This window comes from Phoenix dactylifera, chromosome 11, assembly GCF_051530095.1.
Source record: "Phoenix dactylifera cultivar Ajwa chromosome 11, Ajwa_hap1_PhDact_Kaust_v1.1, whole genome shotgun sequence".
In the NCBI taxonomy this organism is placed as follows: domain Eukaryota; kingdom Viridiplantae; phylum Streptophyta; class Magnoliopsida; order Arecales; family Arecaceae; genus Phoenix; species Phoenix dactylifera.
Window position 1 is genome coordinate 4,611,894 of NC_143200.1, and position 20,291 is coordinate 4,632,184.

At 35.2% G+C, this 20,291-nt stretch overlaps 1 protein-coding gene across 4 annotated transcripts; it reads left to right on the plus strand.

Annotated features, from left to right (window-relative positions):
• Positions 1-8,478: 8,478 nt before the first annotated feature.
• On the plus strand, positions 8,479-16,767 carry LOC103707846 (glucose-6-phosphate 1-dehydrogenase, chloroplastic-like). 4 transcript variants are annotated; one of them, XM_039128409.3, is made up of 11 exons: positions 8,545-8,873; positions 10,768-10,899; positions 11,388-11,614; positions 11,736-11,830; positions 12,029-12,143; positions 13,614-13,819; positions 13,890-14,039; positions 14,124-14,244; positions 14,736-14,965; positions 15,082-15,282; positions 16,345-16,767. In XM_039128409.3, the coding sequence occupies exons 1-11, from the start codon at positions 8,681-8,683 to the stop codon at positions 16,592-16,594; spliced, it is 1,920 nt and encodes a 639-aa protein (XP_038984337.2). In that variant the 5' UTR covers positions 8,545-8,680; the 3' UTR covers positions 16,595-16,767. The 4 variants fall into 4 exon arrangements, with proteins under 4 accessions (XP_008790747.3, XP_008790746.3, XP_088562682.1 ...); XM_008792525.5 differs by lacking the exon at positions 10,768-10,899 and having other exon boundaries at positions 8,479-8,873; XM_008792524.5 differs by lacking the exon at positions 10,768-10,899 and having other exon boundaries at positions 8,521-8,873; positions 11,364-11,614.
• Positions 16,768-20,291: the final 3,524 nt, after the last annotated feature.

Below are 20,291 nucleotides of genomic sequence, written 5' to 3' on the forward strand. Positions count from 1 at the left end.
TAGAATCAGAACCGGCATGAGATTTAAATATTAGATAAAAGTTTGGATTGGACTTTGAAAGATTAGGATATTCTAATTCTCCTCAAAAATCGAATGGGAATAGGGCTCCCCTCAACCAAATAACAGAAATAAAAATTACTCATTTCTATTCCCATTCTGGAGTCACTTTTCTCTAACTAAATACGCCTTTGATGTAAGGTGCTCGTTGCAAGAAACAAACGCAATATCCGTTGTTGTTGAAATATGGCATTATCCAAGACAATTTTGTGCTTGATAAATGTCTCTTGTCTGCCACAATATGGTTCTATAAGATCCGTTAGATATATCAACTAGATTTTTTTGCCGCTAAATTGTAAGGAGCGTTGCTTAAGGTGATCGATCCGTGGTTCCAAAGTTCTTTCAGATTGGATTTCCTCCTAACTCTCAAACAAATACGACCTAAACGAATATTAAGAGATGTCAATATGGATTTGAATTGTGAAATTAAAATTACAGTTATTGGGTATAATAGGGCTTAACATATATCCAAAATATTGAACTAGTTTGATCTAAGGACCAAATCCAAAATAGTATTAAATCTAACAAACTGGAAATGGCCTAGTTTTAAATGAAACCTAAACAGTAATGTTTGTGTCACGGATTGCTATAGTTAAATTAAGCCTCTATTTTAATCAGAAGCAAGCAATTAATTGAGACCCAACAATATTTGGCATAGGATCGGCTAAAGAATGAGCCTAGATCAATAGTTAAGCCGAGATAAGCATTTTACAAGTTAATTGAAGCAAGAAAACCTAGCACCTAGATAACATAAGCATTTAAATCCATCTCTTCAAGGAAGCATGACTATTGCCACCCGTTGCTCAAGAACATTCGGACTATGGTGCATGGGGGGATGGTTGTCCAGGTTAAACATGTGTATCGTGAAGCTAACGGGGCAGTAGATTGAGTAGCCTCTTATATGGCTAACCATTCTGAGGAGACCCTTTAGCTGGGGGAGAAGAACTTACCTGGAGCACTCCGGAATGTGTTATCTTTTGACTTTCTTGGGTGTATCCATACCTGCCGTGTATGATACATCCACTTTAGCAAAAAAAAAGAGGGGGGAGCGTAAATATTCTTTGATCTCTGATGAGTTCATCTATAATTAAGATAAAAAGATATAGGTATAGTGCTAATCCTTGATGTAAGTCGACTGTGACTAGAAAATTACTTGTTGTGCCGTGATAACTCCTAATGCTTGTTAATGTCCTAGCACAATTTTCTCAATTATTTCAATATAATGTTTATGCACACATTCCATTCTTTTGGTACTCCATGATACTAAAACTAAAACATCTTTAGATAATTTCAGATATAATTTTCACCAAATATAAAAATACTAGTGACAAAACTAGTTCATCACCAAAAAATTACGCATAAGTTTTAATTATTTATATTCATAACTCTATATTTGGGAATGCTTTTAACATCATCGTCAAAATTAGTAACTAATTAGTAACAAAAATATGTCATTACTAAAAAATTTGGTGTTCATGGCAACAATATTTCATTGCAAAAAGTTATAAATTGTCATAAAAGAATTTCCACCAAAACGTGAGAGTGGCAGTATTTGGCACCACAATTTTGACAACAAAATTAGTAACGAAATGGTATTTCATCACTGTTGCCCAAAGTGACAAGCCAAGAGGGGGGGTGAATTAGTTTTTCTAAATTTTTAACTCCTTAATTGAGTTAATTGATGAGTGAGTGATTTAGTTAATATTGATTAAGTGCATGTAGTGAAGTTAGAACAATACACAATGCAAACACACAAGAAGTATAGTGGTTCGGTGCTCTCCTAAACACCTACGTCCACTCCCCTAGCGATCCCTTAGAAATTCACTATAATCCCGCGGATTACAGTTGGATTATTTTTCGGGCTCACAATGCAAAAACCTTTACACTTTGGTTTTCCAGGATTACCAAAAACCTATGTTGGTTTTACGGGCTCACCAACAAACTTTCACCGTTGGTTTTACGGGTTCACCAACAAACCTACACCATTGGTTTTACGGGCTCACCAACAAAACTTACAAATTGATTAAGAAGAAGAGAGTTGAAACTCCTAGATGAGCAAATATAACAATTATGAGCTACAAAGAAGAGTTTAGAATATAGTTATCGCTTTGATAAGGTTCTTCTCTTCTTTGTCAAGATTACTTCACTCTTCAAGGGTTGGTGGAGCTCTTAATGCCTCTTAGAATCTGCTCAACCACTTTCTTTTGGCTCTTTGAATGAAGCACTTGATTGAAGAAGGCTAGGGTTTGCTTTTTCTTGAATGAACTTTGATTTGTTTGCAAAAGATTCTTTTCTTTGATGAATAGTGTCACTTTAAATACTTTCCCATATTTTTTGGTCACTCCCCATTGGTCAGATTTGAAAAACTATCCGTTACTAGCCGTTGGGAGGTCAAAAAGTACTTCTGTAGAACTAGCCGTTATGCCTCTGCCCGTGCTGGGGTCGACCCAAACTTTCCTGGGGTCGACTCAACTTACTGTTCATCAGACTTGGGGTCGACTCAACTTTCACCGAGGTCGACCCCTGCTACAGTGGGGTCGGCCTTCTCAGGAATCACAGAACCTTGTATTTCCGGCTGTTCTCACTGGGGTCGACTCAAACTCCATTGGGGTCGACCCTCTCAGGGATTCCAGAGGCATTGTTTTTGAGCATATATCCTTGGGGTCGGCTCATGTTTAGTTGGGGTTGACTCAAGTATTCCTGGGGTCGACTCCAGCTGGGGTCAGCTCAAGGAAGCTTGGGGTCAGCCCTCTCAGTAAATTTCAGAGAGTTATTTTCTTGAAGCTTGAAGCTGGGGTCGACTCAAGCATACATGGGGTCGACTCCACTTACTGTTCATCTGTGCCATTTTTGCAGGGGTATGCCAGATAGTTCCATGATGTGCCAGGGTCGACTCCCCTTATGTTGGGGACGACTCATTCCACACTTTGCTGCATCTTGAGGTTAGACTAATCCATATAATCAATAAAATATATTTCAAGCAATTTTGAGTGTATGCCACGGTAGTGCTACATACTCTTAACAATGAAAATCACTGTTTTTCTTTTAAGAGTATATTTTACTTGAAACCTTGCTGAATTAGAATTAAGAATTCTCTATCCCTTTTCTATTACAAATTTTATCTCGTTGTTAATCATTGGAAGACATCTTGATCTCATTCTCTTAATGTATCGAGGGTGTCGTATTCATTAGTGATATATAACGTTAAATTGTATTTCTAATTTGATATTTTCTCAATGGTTGTGTCAATCATCGAAATAACACTATCATCCTCAAACACCAAAAGTAATACTCAAGAGATATTCCATGGTAAACTTTTTTTTATTCCATTGTCTTATGGTATTAATAGCAATAAATTATGTTTCGTAGCAAAATATTTTGTTGTTGATTGACCGTGTTGTTGTAGAATAAAAGATTAGAAGTTTTGAAATGGCGACTTATTTTAGACAAAATATGTAAGATTCCATATGGAGCTTGAGCCAAGTATTATGGTGTAAATATTGATTAGACACTAAGAGTAAGAGGACCTGCATATAGATCCACTTTAAATTTTGATTTAGGTATAAATAATATTATTTTGTATCTCAAAATTTTCTATAGCTATCAAGCCAGATCAGAAAGGATGTCAAGGATTTGAAAGACTTAGACTTACATGTTTGGCACAAAATATGGATCTGAAACTACAAGATACGAGGATTGTATCCAAACTTGTTTTGAATCCTCAAATGCAAATGCAAATATTTTGAAATCAAGTCCACCTAGCCAAGTCGGATTTTGATCCAATTATTAGGCCATCTATACCCAATGTCATTCTAAGCTTTATATTTGTTTCAAAAACCAAATTATTTTTTTTGTAAAAAGCCAATTTCATAAATGATTAAAAAATTCAGATGAATTAGGACCAGTCTTGTCTTAGAGGTTCAGTTTTAGTATATACTATTAATCAAGTCATTGCATTCCGGCAAGAAGCGAATTACAATTGGAAGATCCATAATAAGCAAAAAAATTCTTTACTTTCATCTATTAGCAAGAAAATCAGAAAAAAGTTATTTAAAAATAATAAGAAGACATAAATGAGACAACATTTTGAGATTTTCTATATCTCCCCACATCTCATACTTTATGACCATCTCTCTCAATAGCCCTCTCCCTCGTTACGGTTGGAGGATCCCCCGGCCTCTCCCACTCTCTCATACTTCCAATTCTAACTCTTAATCGAAAAGTTTTAGGGCAAGAGTCTCTCCCACCACCCACCAAATACCTAGTTGGCTAAGAAGCTGCCCTCTCCTCTAGTGATGGCACACATGTGAGTATGGGTTAGGTTGGCCAATATATATACTTGCCCCATACTCGCCTCGAGACAGAATGTAGTGGGTAGAGTTAGACGGGATGAGTTGGGCAAATCAGATCAAGTAAAGTAACAAAAATCAATTTTTTTCATACAAATCAAATAAATAAAAATAAATCTTATTTATATAATATTAAAAATATAAGAGTTGAAAATATACAACACAACAAACCAAATTTTCAACAATCATAGAAACACAATGATAAAAATGAACAACTAAGAAGTTGAAAATATAGAACATAACCAAATTTTCAATATTGTTCTTTAAGAAGTCAAATGTCGATCCTTAAACTAAAAAATTAATTAATTAAAAAAAATGAACAACTAAGCATTATGATATGTAAGCTTTAACATGTTCGATCTTTCACATAAATCGAGTGACTAATGTAAAGAGGCGGGAGGAGATTTATAAAGAGTTATATATTGAGGTTAGGTTCAAGGTGGATTTTACCATTATACCTACACCCTCCCCAGATTCGCTACGGGTTGGATAAAATCTATCCTATCAGGGTCGAGTTGAGTCAGATACTTGATGGGGCGGAGTAAACTGCCACCCCTACTCTCTGCCCCTTATCTCTCTTCCTATGTATTTATGTGTAATATCATTGTATGGTAAATTATAGGGGGAGTCAAATCAAATAACAAATGATAAGATTTTTCTTCTCTTCAACATAAAAGTAAGATTCAGAAAATACGAAAAAAAAATTAAATCATGATTTGTACGAATAATGAGTGACAACCATCATATAAAAATATAAAAGTTCCACTTTTCAACAACCATAAGCTTATAAATATAATGACCAAGAAACAAAAACTATATTTAATTAATCGTTGTATTTTTAATATAAGTATATAGAAAATAGTCACTAGAAAGTTTTTTGACCTAATATATTGACTTACGTATGTAGGTATATAAATACATATATGCACACACTGTGATAGTATAAAAATCAAATAAATATATCTCATCTTGTATAGAGTTATTTGGCTTCCTCGACCTCATATAAGTACCTAAGATCTTTTTGGAACTAAGTATAATTTTTATATACTATTTTTGTTTAAGTGTTGGTGTCCTCATTCCTAAACTAAGGCAGATGGGCCATTGGTCGAGTTTGCTCTGATACATGTTATAGCGATCGAAGATCTCACCTAAAATGGCTGCGAAGAAATTGTTATTTGGATTCGGTTCTATCACAATCAATCACCGTAATAGATTTGTAGTCAACTCCAGGAGGGCCTATGCTGAAGATGTCCTCAAGGCATACATGGGTCATGGATCCCAGCCTTGAAGTTCTTAATTTATCTATGGAAGCCAAAAATCAAAACTGGCCGGATGCCTCCTTGTTGTCCCCAAGATAGCTTCGGATTCCTCAGGTTCAGAAGCTTAGGTTGATTTGCTTGGGAGGCAAAAGCATTTACAGATAATATATAGAAGTCACAGAATTCAGAAATTTCATCAATTCGGCTGCTTTGGTTGATTTGGGTTGCACGGGAAGTACTTGCACCTGGTGTAACAATGGAAGAGGGTGATCTCAACACAACCTTTTTTTCGTCAGTCAACGATCCTTCGTCAAAGGAGGAACAGAGTCAATTCTATTAGCAAGCCGGATGGTGACTTGACTATGGAAGAAGCTGAAACATTGTCCAACTCTAAGCTTCCTTCTGCACAAATAAGGAACAACACCTTAAGAACACACGGCAGAATCTTCGAAGATGGAACAAAGAATATACCGTGAACCATTTTTGAGAAACCTAGGCGGCTCGACGTGCAAATCCAATGGCCACAGGAGGAGGATGTCAGATGCGGTGGCTCCAATGTGCAGTTACAAGGCATTCTTTTTTCTTTTTCTTTTTTTTTTTGCTAAAGCAGGTATTTCATACATTACGTATATGAATATATTTAATAAAGTCAGAAAACAAAAGATTGCATAGTGTCCGAGACAACTCTCCTTTTTGGCTCACATAGTACTTCTGGAATGGCTGGCCATATAGGCAGGCACCCAATCCACAGTCCCGTTAGCCTCTCTAAATACATGCTTGACCTAGAAGATCTCTCCATCTCTTATCAAAATTCAGATATCTCGAAGCAAGAGGTGATCCAAGCCAGCACCCCTAGAAGCTCCATGTATCTAACTGATCACCGTGGCTGAGTCGCCCTCTAAGATAATTGAGCTAGCCTGTAGCACTCGCTGCGCATGTCCAAGGCTCGCACAGACAACCCTCAGCTCCGCAAGTTACAAGGCATTCTTTCAAGGAAAATATTAGAGTACAACCAGGTTTTGAAGCTTCAAGAGATTTATTGGTGCCAAAAGTCCCATGTCAGATGGTTAAAAGAGCATCTGAACACAACCTTTTTTTTCATCAGTCAACGATTCTGCGTCAAAGGAAGAACAGAAGCAATCCTATTAGTAAGCCGGATGGTGACTTGACTATGGAAGAAGCTGAAACATCGTCACTTTAAATCACAGTGGAATATTCAAGATCAACAACCTGAAATTGAGCTTCCTTCTGTACAAATGAGGAACAACACCTTGCAAAATTAATAATTAATAGCCAAATAATCCAACTAAATAAATCTACCATAATCAAATAACCAGATTTATTCAATTACAAAATTTTTAAATATTTATTGGTATCAAAAAATAAACTAATTAACTAATAACTCTAGTGCTCGAACTCTATGCCTAATGCATTCAAAAATATGCATCATGTGACTTTGAAAAAAAAAGAGATAGATATGGACTTTCCAACCCAATAAAAATTTCCACACACCCACTTAATAATAATAATAATAATAATAATAATAATAATAATAATAATAATAATAATAATAAATGAGGGATTATCAAATAATTATTACTTATATAAATTTCATACCACAAAATATCATAATCATAAAATGTGCATAGCAAACACATATCTTTCGGTGCAATACATTAGATCAAATAATTATCTCAAATTAGTATATATGGGGTCCGATAATATTTAGGTTCTCAACATTGGACTACCGCAACCACCACAAAAAGCCATTTTTGTAGGTAAGAAGAGGAAACTTGCATAGCCTATTTTTGTGGGTATGATCCCTCTCTTGGGTAAGAAGAGATAGTATAGCCTATTTTTATTTAAGATGAGACCATTCTGTTGTAAGGAGGGACTTGCTTAATCTTACAAGAAGGTAATCCAAGGTTCATGCACAAAGGCAAAGTAGAGAAAACAATTTTTTTGAGACTTCTCTACAAACATTTTTGTAGACATGTTTGCAGCTCTAAGCAGACTAAGAATATTTATGTATCATGGATGAGCAATATTACAAGAATAATTATGAGGGGCTTTGGCTTCACTAACATGCTCTGTTTGGGCCACCCCACCATAGAACTCAACACATTGAAAATGCTTCCCCATAAAACAAGAAGATTGGACTACTTTGCCCATTTTAAGGGTAATATTTTGATGATATTTTACTTTAAGAAGAGAATTCAAGCCCAATAGTCCACTCAAATGATCGTTTCTAACAACTATTTTGATCTAATAACAACTAAATAACTTTAGTAATTAAACACCAACTACACACAACCAACTATAGCTCAATAAATGTAGGGTCCATGCATGGATTTAAATCTAGCCTCAAAAATTAGTTAAGCCCTAAAAAACCCTATCAAGCACAAGGTTTGACTTGAGTTAAATATCCTCCACTTGAAAATTTGGGCCATCGATGATTAAATTCTAAAAATCATTACTCTTACTTGTACCGTTGTGTAACTTGATATCGATACAAAATGTCGCTATCATGGTTAAGCCTATATATACTGGAAATCAACCCAATTGAATGCCCGATCAGTTTCTACACAACTGGTCTAGCGAGTAAGCTTGCGAGACGAAGTAATTATACATAATTAATTGACAGTTGACATTGAAACAAATAGTTCCATTAGGTCTAAGCCATGTTTGGAGGTAAAAACAAGTAAATGGGACTGCCCACAAGTACATGTCAAGATGATCATGCATCAAGCACAACTCTTAAAGTCTTAGTACAGATTATCAGGATACAAACAAGAGTTTGCTGATGAAATCCCAATTTTCAAATATGGCAGCCGTCTGCCTTCTGCCCTTTCTCTCTCTCCAAAGATTTCCATACTTTCCATACGCCAAAAAAGACCAGCTCTTCGGGGGTCCCAAAGGCTCGAACGATACATCCAACGCTCTGCCCCTCCTCGGCTCTCTCCCTTCAAATCTCCTCCCCCTCACAGAGATTCCGACGCCTGAGAGAAGAGAGAGATGGCTTTTTCCTCTCCGAAATGCCCGTCTTCCCGGTTTGCCCTTCCCCCCTCTCCTGGGCCCAGAAGCCGGCGGGTGGCGGCGGCTTCGCCCTCCCCGTCCTGTCCTCCCCTTCCAAGGCGGTTCTTTTCGGAGAAGATTCCCTCCCAATCGCCTAGAAATCGGCACTGGAACGTTGTTTCCATGCACGAGGGTCAGTTTTCGATCCATTCCGTCCGTTTTTCCCCATTTGTTATTCGTTTTTTCTGTCTGGGTTTCGTCTGTTATTAATTTTGATTAGATTCATGTAGTTTTCATGGAAGAAATATAGGAATGTTAGGAGATGGTCAGGGAAAGATTCCGACTTGGAGTTCTTAGGCCCTCTCAATTCAAAAACCCTAAAGGAAAAAAAAGAAAGAACTGTTTTTGGTGAACTAATGATTTGGATTGTGTAACCTTGCACTTAGAATTTTTATCACTGGATTGGAAGTTCTTCCCAAGAGCATGGATACCCGATGACAATGTTGCTACGGTGGGTTTCTTTCATCAATTGAGGAATATTACTTCAAGAGGAATAATTTTGACAGGGGCTGCATGCAATTCGAGTGTTTTCTAAACTTGTCTTAGTTTCTGCTAGGTCTTCTTGTCTTCTGTATTATGGATATAGGAGATCAATTTGAGAAGGGTTAAGATTCTATGGCAAAACTTTTCGAAGTTATGATTAATGTCATGTATCCTCAAGTGTTTTGTGTATGATATTTTACCATGAATCAGATGTTGGGATTAATTGACTAGCTGCCATTTATGGCACTTGTTAGACTCTTATATCTAGTATTGCTCTATGGGAAGGTTTACGCCTTATAATTTTCCTATTCAAAATTTTGGCTTTCCACTTGAACAAGTGTTTATCTATCACCACTGCTGACTCTGCTTCTTGGTGGCTTGTTGAAGGTTTTTTGATTGCGCAGATCGAAGACATAAATTTACTGCTTTCAGCTCCTTGCATAGGGTTGTTAAAGGATCTCCCTTCCTCTTAAGATTGTATTGGCATGTATAGGACTAGATTCATTTCTAGCATCTGTAATTCCTTCTCCTCAGGGTTGGTTTAGCCACCAATTATTGCTTTCTCTAGTATTAGATAATAAGTAACTGATGCTTACTTTGGGGGAGCTTCTCATGTATTTACTGTCACCAACCAATATTATTTGATGGGCAAGATCTCAATGATCAGCTTATTCTCATCGTAGTTAGGAATTGAGTTAACTCATTGGTCCATACTGCCAGACCCGCTGCTGCTATCTCAAGTTCAATGCTATCCACAATTTTCTGCATCACCCCATTTCACATATCTACTCCAACATCCTGCACTCCTCATCAACCATCATAAACATTATACAGCACATCCACAATATGGTTGGCATTGACATGATCATAAAGGGTCATAGTGCATAATGCAGTGATTGTTTTGAGAGTAGAGCATTCTTCATGGAGGGTGGTGTGAGGCAAGATACTGGAGGGCGACTAGTGGTGTTGATATGGTGGAGGTGCGTTGCTCATGGGACCTATGGGAGGAAAGTTGGAGACATAGCTAGCATTCATGTAAAGAGGAGGTGACATTCAGGTCATGATATAGGGATAAATAGTGATGAAATGATGATAGTGGTGTCAAAGGGATGGTTGCTGCAAATTGCAAAGCGCTAAAATGTCTAGGGGAACGGTAAGACATTGGTGTGGCATATGCTGCTGATAGGGCTGTATAGGATTGTTTGTCATCATATGCCCTGTTTAGCAATAAAATGGATGTGCAGTTAGAGGTGATGAAAAAATTGTGAAGGAGTAGGAAACCTACATAGTCCATAACTTTTGTCCTCATTGGTTAAGTTAAAATTTGAGCTATGAAGGTGCAACCTTCTTTTGCTACAATACCAAAAAAATCAAGCCCTTTATATAGGATATTAAAAGAGAGAAAGTTATATCCACTTTACCAGGGGAGGTTGCCTCTGGACTCAAATAGAATTATGATGTGATGAACCTATGATCCTAGTAAAGAATTTAGCTTTCTGTATGTAGGTGTTTTTGATGTGCTTATTAGGTCTAACATTTCGCAGAAGAGCCAGGTTCTGAATTTGAGGATTTGTGGGTACTGGCATGTCCTTCTCTCAAAATACTAGATGCCTGGCTGGCTTTGATAAAGAGTGTTATAATCCATATTAGTAGACCAAAAACACCTGGTCATAAAGGTACGTAAAGCTTGGGTTTTATTAGGATAGTAAGAATTTGAAAATCCTGTCAGTAGAAGAAGGCACCTCTTAAATATACTTGAATTAATTAATTTCCTTTTATAATATGATGAAACCATTTGAATCTTATCTATTTTTGGCCATATAATTTTCAAATTAGTATTTTTTTTTTAAGTTTGCGACTGCAATTAACGCTGTTTATGTTTTATCTGGATTCTATTTCAGATAGCCTAGCAATTTTCAAAAGAGAAAATTATTTAATTTTGTTGGTAACAATCTTCCCTCCTCTTTGGGATGTTGTATTCCTTCTGTTTTTTACCCTTTTTATCCCTTCTCTATATTTTTGATTGACAATTACATTTCATTTCAATCACCATGATTCTATTTACCTGTATATTTTTTCTTTCACTTTTCAGTGTTTTTTGAAAGCAAAAACATTATATAGAAATCTTCCTATTTAAAAGGTCATTACTGGTATTGCATAGCAGCTGCAACTGTACCTGTTTCCCCTGAAAAAGAAATTGATTTGAAGAAAGTGGAAAATGGTGTATCATCAGCTATATCTGCAGAGGAGCATCGAGATTTAGCAATACTTAATACTAGTAAGAAGGACTCTACAGTTAGTATCACTGTAGTTGGAGCCTCTGGAGACCTTGCTAAGAAGAAGATATTTCCTGCACTATTTGCACTTTATTATGAAGACTGCCTCCCTGAGGTCTGATTACTAAAGTTCTTTTTTTCCCTATATAGTCAATTTTACTATCACCTTGAAATTTTAATTTTCTTTAATTAGTATATGTTAGAATGTCATAATGTGTAGATTTGTATATCTGCAGCATTTCACGATTTTTGGCTATGCTCGGAGTAAGATGACAGATGCTGAATTAAGAAACATGGTCAGCCGAACACTCACTTGCAGAATAGATAAAAGGTGATTGCTACTCTGAATTTTTTCAACCTTCAGCCAATTTTATGTTTTCCACTTTTAATGAAGTGCTTTAGGATTTAGTTTTGGACTTATCTTTAAATCACTTTTAATTGTATTCTGTTTTTAAGGGTAATACTGTGTGTTGTGGGAATTGCATTTGACTCTTTCCATTAATGCTGAAGGTTTCTGCTGACTTTTCAGGGAGAATTGTAGTGAAAAGATGGAGCAGTTTTTAAGCAGATGTTTTTACCATTCAGGTCAATATGATTCTGAGGAAAATTTTGCAGAGTTAGACAAAGAGCTAAATGAACATGAGGTAATGCGGTTCATTTCAGATGATAAACGTCTTAATATATTAGATGTTATGCAATTTATAATGTTTTTGTCCATGGGTGAGATACAATCTTGATATTGTTCAAAGCTTGTTATATCATATTATTTCACTTGCATGTGTTGCTGGTGTTCATCTATTTCCCAAAAGAATGATGCTATATACCAAAAAAAAAAAAAGAATGATGCTATTGAAGAGCACCTAGATTTGTTCTAGGCTTAGGTTATTGCCTTAATGTAGATTTTCCTTCATGTGAGCTTTTGCAAAGATTTTTATTCTTTTTTATAAAATCATTGTAGTACGTTAAATATGGGTTCACAATATGTCCACAATTTTATTGCCAGCTTTCATAATTGACTTCTACCGTTTTTTTCTGGTAGAGTTGACTTCTACTGTTTGAATATTCATTCTAACAATAAATATATGGAAGTGTCATAGAAGTCTTGTAGTTTAATTATGCGAATAGCCTTTTGCAATAAGGAAGTTGAATCTATTAGAGATGATGAATTCTGAAGATAATGCTTTATCACTATCAACAGACATTGCAACTTTACATGGTAGGACTTTAAAGTGGGTTCATTGGCTTTAGTATGAGTGTCTATTCTTTCAAGTTCTTTTCTAATAGTAAAATTATTGATGCATGAAATGTTTTTTTTTTTTTTTTGACAAACTTAAAATGCCAATATAGGTAGTTTTACTAACCTACAGTGCCTATTTCTGATATAGTTGTGGTCAAATGTCATATTAATCATTGCTAAGGTATATATTGGCCTTAAATGATGTGGTAGTTTGTTTTCTAGTCAACTTTAAGTGTTGAATTATTGGAAACTTCTACATTTCATTCTGCGGCTTTTTGAGAAACAGATTGTTGTGAAGCCTTTTTGGGTGATATTGTTATAACTTTTATTATCCGTTATAAGAAAGTAGTTCAAATGGGTTATCCGGTCATTAGCTAGAAATTGGCATAAAAGGACTAGTTGGAGGGGCAACAATCACTTTAATATAAGAAATCCAGCATTCTGATTTTCTTATGTCTTGTTTCCCCATCAATAGTTTTGATGTCGTAAACAAAGGAGAAAAAAATAAATATGTGTGAACTGTGAAGACTTATATCCTCATGATGCATGTTTTGTAATATTAAATGTTTCGCAAATAAAAGTTGTATTAACCAACTCTTTGGCTGTTTAGTATACCTTATATGCTTCCATGCATTGCCTTGATGCTTTTTCATTGGTTAGTTCTGGCTATATCACAAATAAATAAAATTCCAACCATCAAGTTTAACAATGCTTGACATGTACACCTTTTCTAAATTATTAATCAGTTTTAACCTAACACAGTTCTACCATTTACATATAATTTTGTCATTTGACAACTTGTTTCAGAAGATATTGAGTAGAAAAGATTATGAAAGAATATTGAAACATGTTACTCATTTTACAAGTATCTATGCAGGCTGGGAGGCTTTCAAACCGCCTCTTCTATCTATCAATACCTCCAAATATATTTATAGATGTGGCAAAATGTGCAAGCAAGTCAGCTTCTTCTGCAAATGGCTGGACGAGGGTCATAGTCGAGAAACCCTTTGGTCGGGATTCTGAGTCTTCAGCTGCATTGACACGGGGCCTGAAACAGTACCTAGTGGAGGACCAGATTTTCAGGTAATGTAATACATGAATTTAGGTTTTTTTTTTTTAGGACCCACAGTCACTGACTTTTGTTGTTTTACAGAATTGACCACTACTTGGGGAAGGAACTGGTTGAAAACCTATCTATTCTTCGCTTCTCAAATCTTGTTTTCGAGCCTCTGTGGTCAAGACAGTATATAAGAAATGTACAATTAATCTTTTCTGAAGACTTTGGAACCGAAGGACGAGGAGGGTGGGGTTATCAAATATAAGCTTCAAACTTTATTAATTTTCATGAGAAACAAGCCTATATCTGTTCTTATGTTTTTTTTTTCAGGTACTTTGATAACTATGGTATCATCAGAGACATCATGCAGAATCATCTGCTTCAGATATTAGCCTTGTTTGCGATGGAAACTCCTGTCAGCTTGGATGCAGAGGACATCAGAAATGAGAAGGTATCTTTGAACTTTAAAGATGCAGTGCTTAGTGCTTAGTATATTTGCTAGGTCATATTATGATCCTAGTCACAGCATCTTCTACTTAAAAAAAATTCTGCAATTATTGTCAAGTTTATTTATGATATTTTTGTTGCCAAGCTCATACCTATTGGAAACAAGTTCACACATATCTTCTTTCATAATCTTTTCTTAGTACATTACATTTTTTTTGTAAAGCAGACATGTTATTCTGATTCTTTTACTTTTTTTGGGTCATTTTTTAACATCTTATCTCTGTTTCTGTCTTTACGTCTTCAATCTTCTCCGTATTCTGTTTTTTTTTTTCCTGAACATTGCTGAGTTACAAATTTTTTCCATTTGGAATTAATCCAAAGTCCAAATCTACGATGGATGATTAAGCCTATAGCCTGGCTGACAGCTAGAGGTTGTTGACTGTCCTAGCTTATGTTTTAACTTGCTGTGCTTATGAGTTGTTCCATGTATGTCAGGTGAAAGTTCTACGCTCTATGAGGCCATTGCAACTAGAAAATGTGGTGATAGGGCAATACAAAAGCCACACAAAGGGTGGCATTACATACCCGGCATACACAGATGATAAGACTGTTCCCAAGGACAGCCTGACTCCGACATTTGCTGCTGCTGCCCTTTTCATAGATAATGCGAGATGGGATGGAGTGCCATTTCTTATGAAGGCTGGAAAAGCATTGCATACTAGGCGGTATGTTCTTATTGAATTGTCCAGGATCTCTTATGTCTTTATGTTGGAATGGGCATCTGCCTTTTTCTGATCAGATTTGATATCAGTAAAGAATTGGAAATTCTTTATGGATGCAGAGCAGAGATTAGAGTACAGTTCAGGCATGTTCCTGGTAATTTATACAAGAGGAGTTTTGGGACAGACCTTGATCGAGCTACAAATGAGCTTGTGATCCGGGTGCAACCCGATGAGGCTATCTACTTAAAAATCAATAACAAAATCCCTGGTTTGGGGATGAGATTGGATCGAAGTAATCTGAATCTGCACTACGCAGCAAGGTACATGCACAAGTTTATATTGAGAACTGATAGAATAATAATTGCCCTGACTTCAATCATATAACTGATCCTTCTATCTTGTTCCATATTTTTTTTTCTTTTCTCAGAATAATTAAATGGATTGTTTTCTTTCTTTTGCTTTTTTTTTTTTGCTTTATATTTTTTCGTGGTTGCGGAGGGAGAGGGGGGCAGGGTGGGCCTTTGCTTGTTATTAGGTTTTATTCTACCAATTTTGTAAAATGATTTTTTGATATAACCCCTCCATATATTAATTGCAAACAAGGACCACTTAAATGTATTTGCAGATTAAGACTTCTCTTATATCAAAACTTTTCCAACAGGACTCCAAATTAACTTTTCATCAGATATAATATAATAGTTATTGCATTTTTCCCCTATTTCTCCCCTCGCTTGGCCCTTTGTAACTTCTAACTAGTGGGTCACTGGTACTTCTCAACACTGCTGCTGCCGAATTCAAGTTCCTCACGGCCAACATTGCTAGTATTAAACTCTTGATTCCATCTCGGAATTGGAGGCCACAGTGTCAAGAAGAAATGTAGTTCACCAAGTAGAAGCTCCAAATTGCAAAGGTCAGAGGACGAATGTGATGAAACATGATAAACATTTACTACGGCTAATAGAAAATTAATTTTAGGCTTTTATTGGTGTATTTATCAGCTAACAGAGATCTTGATTGGCAAATATATAAAAGAGGAGCTTTTATGAGCGGCTAATCTATAACGAGAGCGATTGTAGATAAAAGAGTTAACTTATGTAAAACCCTGATGCATTTTTAAATTAGTTTACAGTCAAAATTTGAACTATCAACCTCAAGGATATGTAACTAGGGAATGAGTGGTAGTCCAAATCTGAACACTTTGCATAGCTTTCCAAATTCTTCAGCCAATTTGTTACTTGTTTATGAAAAAAATTACTCTGTAATCTCAATGCGCCCTTATTTGGTCATGATATTAGGATTTCATTGCAATCTAAATAGTATATTATCTCATTGGTTTAGTAAAGCAACTCATTCATTTCTTAACATGTTGGATTTTGCTTTAGATATTCAAAAGAGATACCAGATGCTTATGAGAGGCTTCTGCTTGACGCCATCGAAGGGGAACGGAGGCTTTTCATTCGCTCCGACGAGCTGGATGCTGCTTGGGCGCTCTTCACTCCATTGCTGAAAGAGTTGGAGGAGAAAAAGATAGCTCCGGAGCTTTATCCTTACGGGAGCCGAGGGCCAGTTGGTGCACACTACCTTGCTTCCAAGTACAATGTTAGGTGGGGCGATCTCAGTTCTGAGCACTAACAAATGTGATTCCTTGAAAAATTATAGTCTGAGGTTGTATTCGTATCCCAGAAAGTGTGGAGATGGGTGGAAATGTGCAAGAATAAGGTGAGAAAATCCTTTCTATAAGGAATAGGCTGTGTTTGTTATGTATTGTTTAAGATGGCATGGATATTTAATCCTTCTCATAAAAATTTTGTATGCCAATCTTGTACCAATAGGGAACTTAAAGTTGCTAAGGATCAAGGCTAATAATTCTTTGGAAAATAGCAAGAGTGTTGAGGGAATGCGATCATTACCTTTTGTAGAGGCAGCTTAATTAGTGTTTTAAGTTTTCTGCACAAGGGATATTAACTCACAATTTTTTATTTGTAGGGGGTAGTGGTGGTAATGAGATTGGAAACAAAAGAGGGGTGCTGTTGATTTTATATATATATATATATATATGTAATCAACTTAGCATCTTTAGCTTGGCTCAGGTTCAACTCGAGAATTGTTCGAATATTTTTTTGGCTATACTCATCTATGTTTAGTGTGAGGAACTGGATCTAGAAAAGAGGCTAGTTGATTTCAAGCCGAGCCAATAATTAATTTTGCTTGCTTAGACTTAGCTCAATCAAGATTGAATATACTTATATTATATTAATTATGTATTATATAAATAATGGATCCTTGGATTAAGGTTTTAACTATTTTTCTTCTTTGTAATGGTTAAATATTAATTGGGATTTGAGCCAAGTTTGAAATCAAGCTCGAGGTTGTAAGTCAAGCTTAAACCGAGCTTGATTCAAGCTTGAATTTGTTTTAGCTCACTTTGGGATTATCAAGCTAGTTGACTAGGCTCATGCTGGGCTCAGTCAAAATTCAACTTGAATTAAGCTTGGAATAATGGTAAACAAATCAATTCAAGCTCAAAATTAATTTCCTACCAAGATTGATCAGATTCAAGCTAGATCAAGCCTGGCTCAATTACGCCCCCACATATAAATTTCATGAATACATATTGCTTGTTTGCAAGATCTGCAATGTTTCTGTAACTTACTGGCTTGGATTTGGATTTTAATTCTCATATTTGCTTAGTATCAGGTTGGCCACCCAAGGTTTTTAATTAAACAAGTATGGCTCATGTAATGCTTTTAAGATCAGATTCGAAGAAATATCTATATAAAGCCACAACGCGATAGCAACTGGAAAAATTCAGAAGCAAAGTTATTGGACTCATTGCATGCACCTCAGTTAAATGATGCAAAACTACTGGATGGAGTTAACCATATTCTTACCCTGACTCGTCCAACATGGTTCCAGATTTAGACCCGCTTGAGTTCTGCAAAGGCTTAGACCCTTCACAGTCGTCGGATCAGCTTGAAGTTTTTCTGATGTCATGAACAATCTCATGCAGTTGGAATTTTCAAAACCGATCGAAATCAGTCTAATGATTACTAACATCAAAGATTTTAGATGTTTAATTCTCATACATAATTGAAAAGGTAGGAGTGTGATTTTTTTTTTTTTTTTGGGAGAGAGAACGAGAGATCGATCAACGAAGCATAGAAGATGTAACTCATATACATGAGTTACCATGGTCTTTCTTCATATAACTAGGGAGGAAAGGCAAGTATGAGTTTAAATTACATCCATCTCCTGTCAAGGCAACAATTTTCCCTAACTTCTTATTCTCCACTTTCACCCTTTTTTTTTTTTGATGCCTCCAGATCAGTGGTATATAGCAACCTACTGTGGAATTGCAAGAACAAAATGCACGAGTGCTAGAAAGAGAAAAATACCAAATAATAAAGCAAAAATAAAGTTTATTCTTCTTGAACTTTACAATCCTTAATTTTTATTCTACCTTCACCTTTATTTCTATTTTACTAAACTTACATTCTATGTAATTTATCTTATCCTATTTAGTAAAAAAAAAAATTAGATTCTAATGTATTCTTCCATAGTTCTAACTTATGATTAATTTTTGCTTTTAGTTTCATCCACTAAGGCTACATTATCCATAAATAAATAGCAAACAAATATATATAGTTAAGTTGGAGATAGGCTGCCTTTAACTAGATTTACCTTCACCATCAAGACTTACAGACTTGACCTCAATCCAACCCATATAATGCAGCTAATTATGCAACAGTTTCAAAATCTCTTTGATAGATTACATATATAATAATAGAAAAAAGGTAACCTCTACTACAATATGTTATTTAGTGTTATAATGATATATTTTTAATATAAATAATGGCTATTATTTTTAATTATACTTTTTTATTAATAAATATTATTTTTAAAATTCAATTGTTTAACATTTTTTTCTCCAAAATTTATTTTACATTTTCAAACATAGTATTTTATCCAATGACAAATGAATGAAAAGATAATGTTGTTATTTTTCATCTTGTCCTTGCAATATTTGAATAGCCATATCATAATCATTATTTTAATACAAAAATTTAAATTGCTACTTTTTTAAGGCAAATCAGAGTCATTATAACCGTTATAACAATCAAATAGACTACTGCTTCTCAAGGGGTTGGAGCTAGTATTGTAACCTTGAAAGGGCCAAATAGAAAAGATGAAATAGCAACAAAATAACACAGTTTTAACAATCTTGCAATGATGATTATTCCAATTATGCTTAGAATCTAAAACTACAAGTTAATCCATTCCATTCAAGTATTATAAATGTGTTACTTTTCTATTTTTAATCCCAAACACTTAATTAGCCAAGATAACATGTTTTGTCCATTAGACCTCTATGCTCATATCTATGCATGCATGACAGAACTAGTTATATATTAACTAGCTGTATCATTATTGTAATTAACACTAAAAAGCCTTCTATCAAAAGGGAAAAAATAGTTCTATTGTTCCAAGAAGTACACATTTGATGTAATTAGGCGCTATATAATGTGATGTTATACATAATGAAACATAGTACGGATAAAATAGAGGGAAAAAAAAGAATAATAGATGGTGATCTAACCTTTATTAAATTGAAAAGCAAAAGGTAAATCACAAGCAAGAGAAAGAGAGAGAGAGAGAGAGAGAGAGAGAGAGAGAGAGAGAGAGAGAGAGAGATGGAACACACTGAAGAGTCATTATGGCGAGAAGAGACTTATTCTTCTACAATTAACGGGACCTAAACCACATTGGAAAGCCTTTGACCATCTTGGATTCTTATTCTAATAAGAATTCTAACTTCCCCTAGAATTCCAAACAACATACCAAAGAAGATTTCTTCTTATACGAGTAAACAACAACTTAAACATAAATATCACATACATATGTAGCTCTAATCTAGCCACGATGAGTCAGGGAGGGGGCAGGGATTGCGTGCCTGATCAGATCCTATCATAATGGTGCAGGTTTAAGAGTAGGTGGCAGAGACAGGTCTTCATTCTAAACCCGTAGTAGATCCAAGATGGATAAGGATAATGGCAATACCAGTTCCGAAACCAGATCCAATTATATATAAATCTAGATGATTATGATAATTACAATGGTAATGGAGAAGAAAGTAGTGTAATCAATGACTACAAGGCTACAAAATACATATTATTTGACTTTTTAAAGAACAATATATCTATTTGTTGCTTCTATTATTATTGAAAATTTGATTTATTATATTTTATGTCTTAACTCTTATTTTATTGAATGTTATAACTAACATTTATTTTTATATTTTTTTATTTATTTGATTTGTATGCTAAAAAAA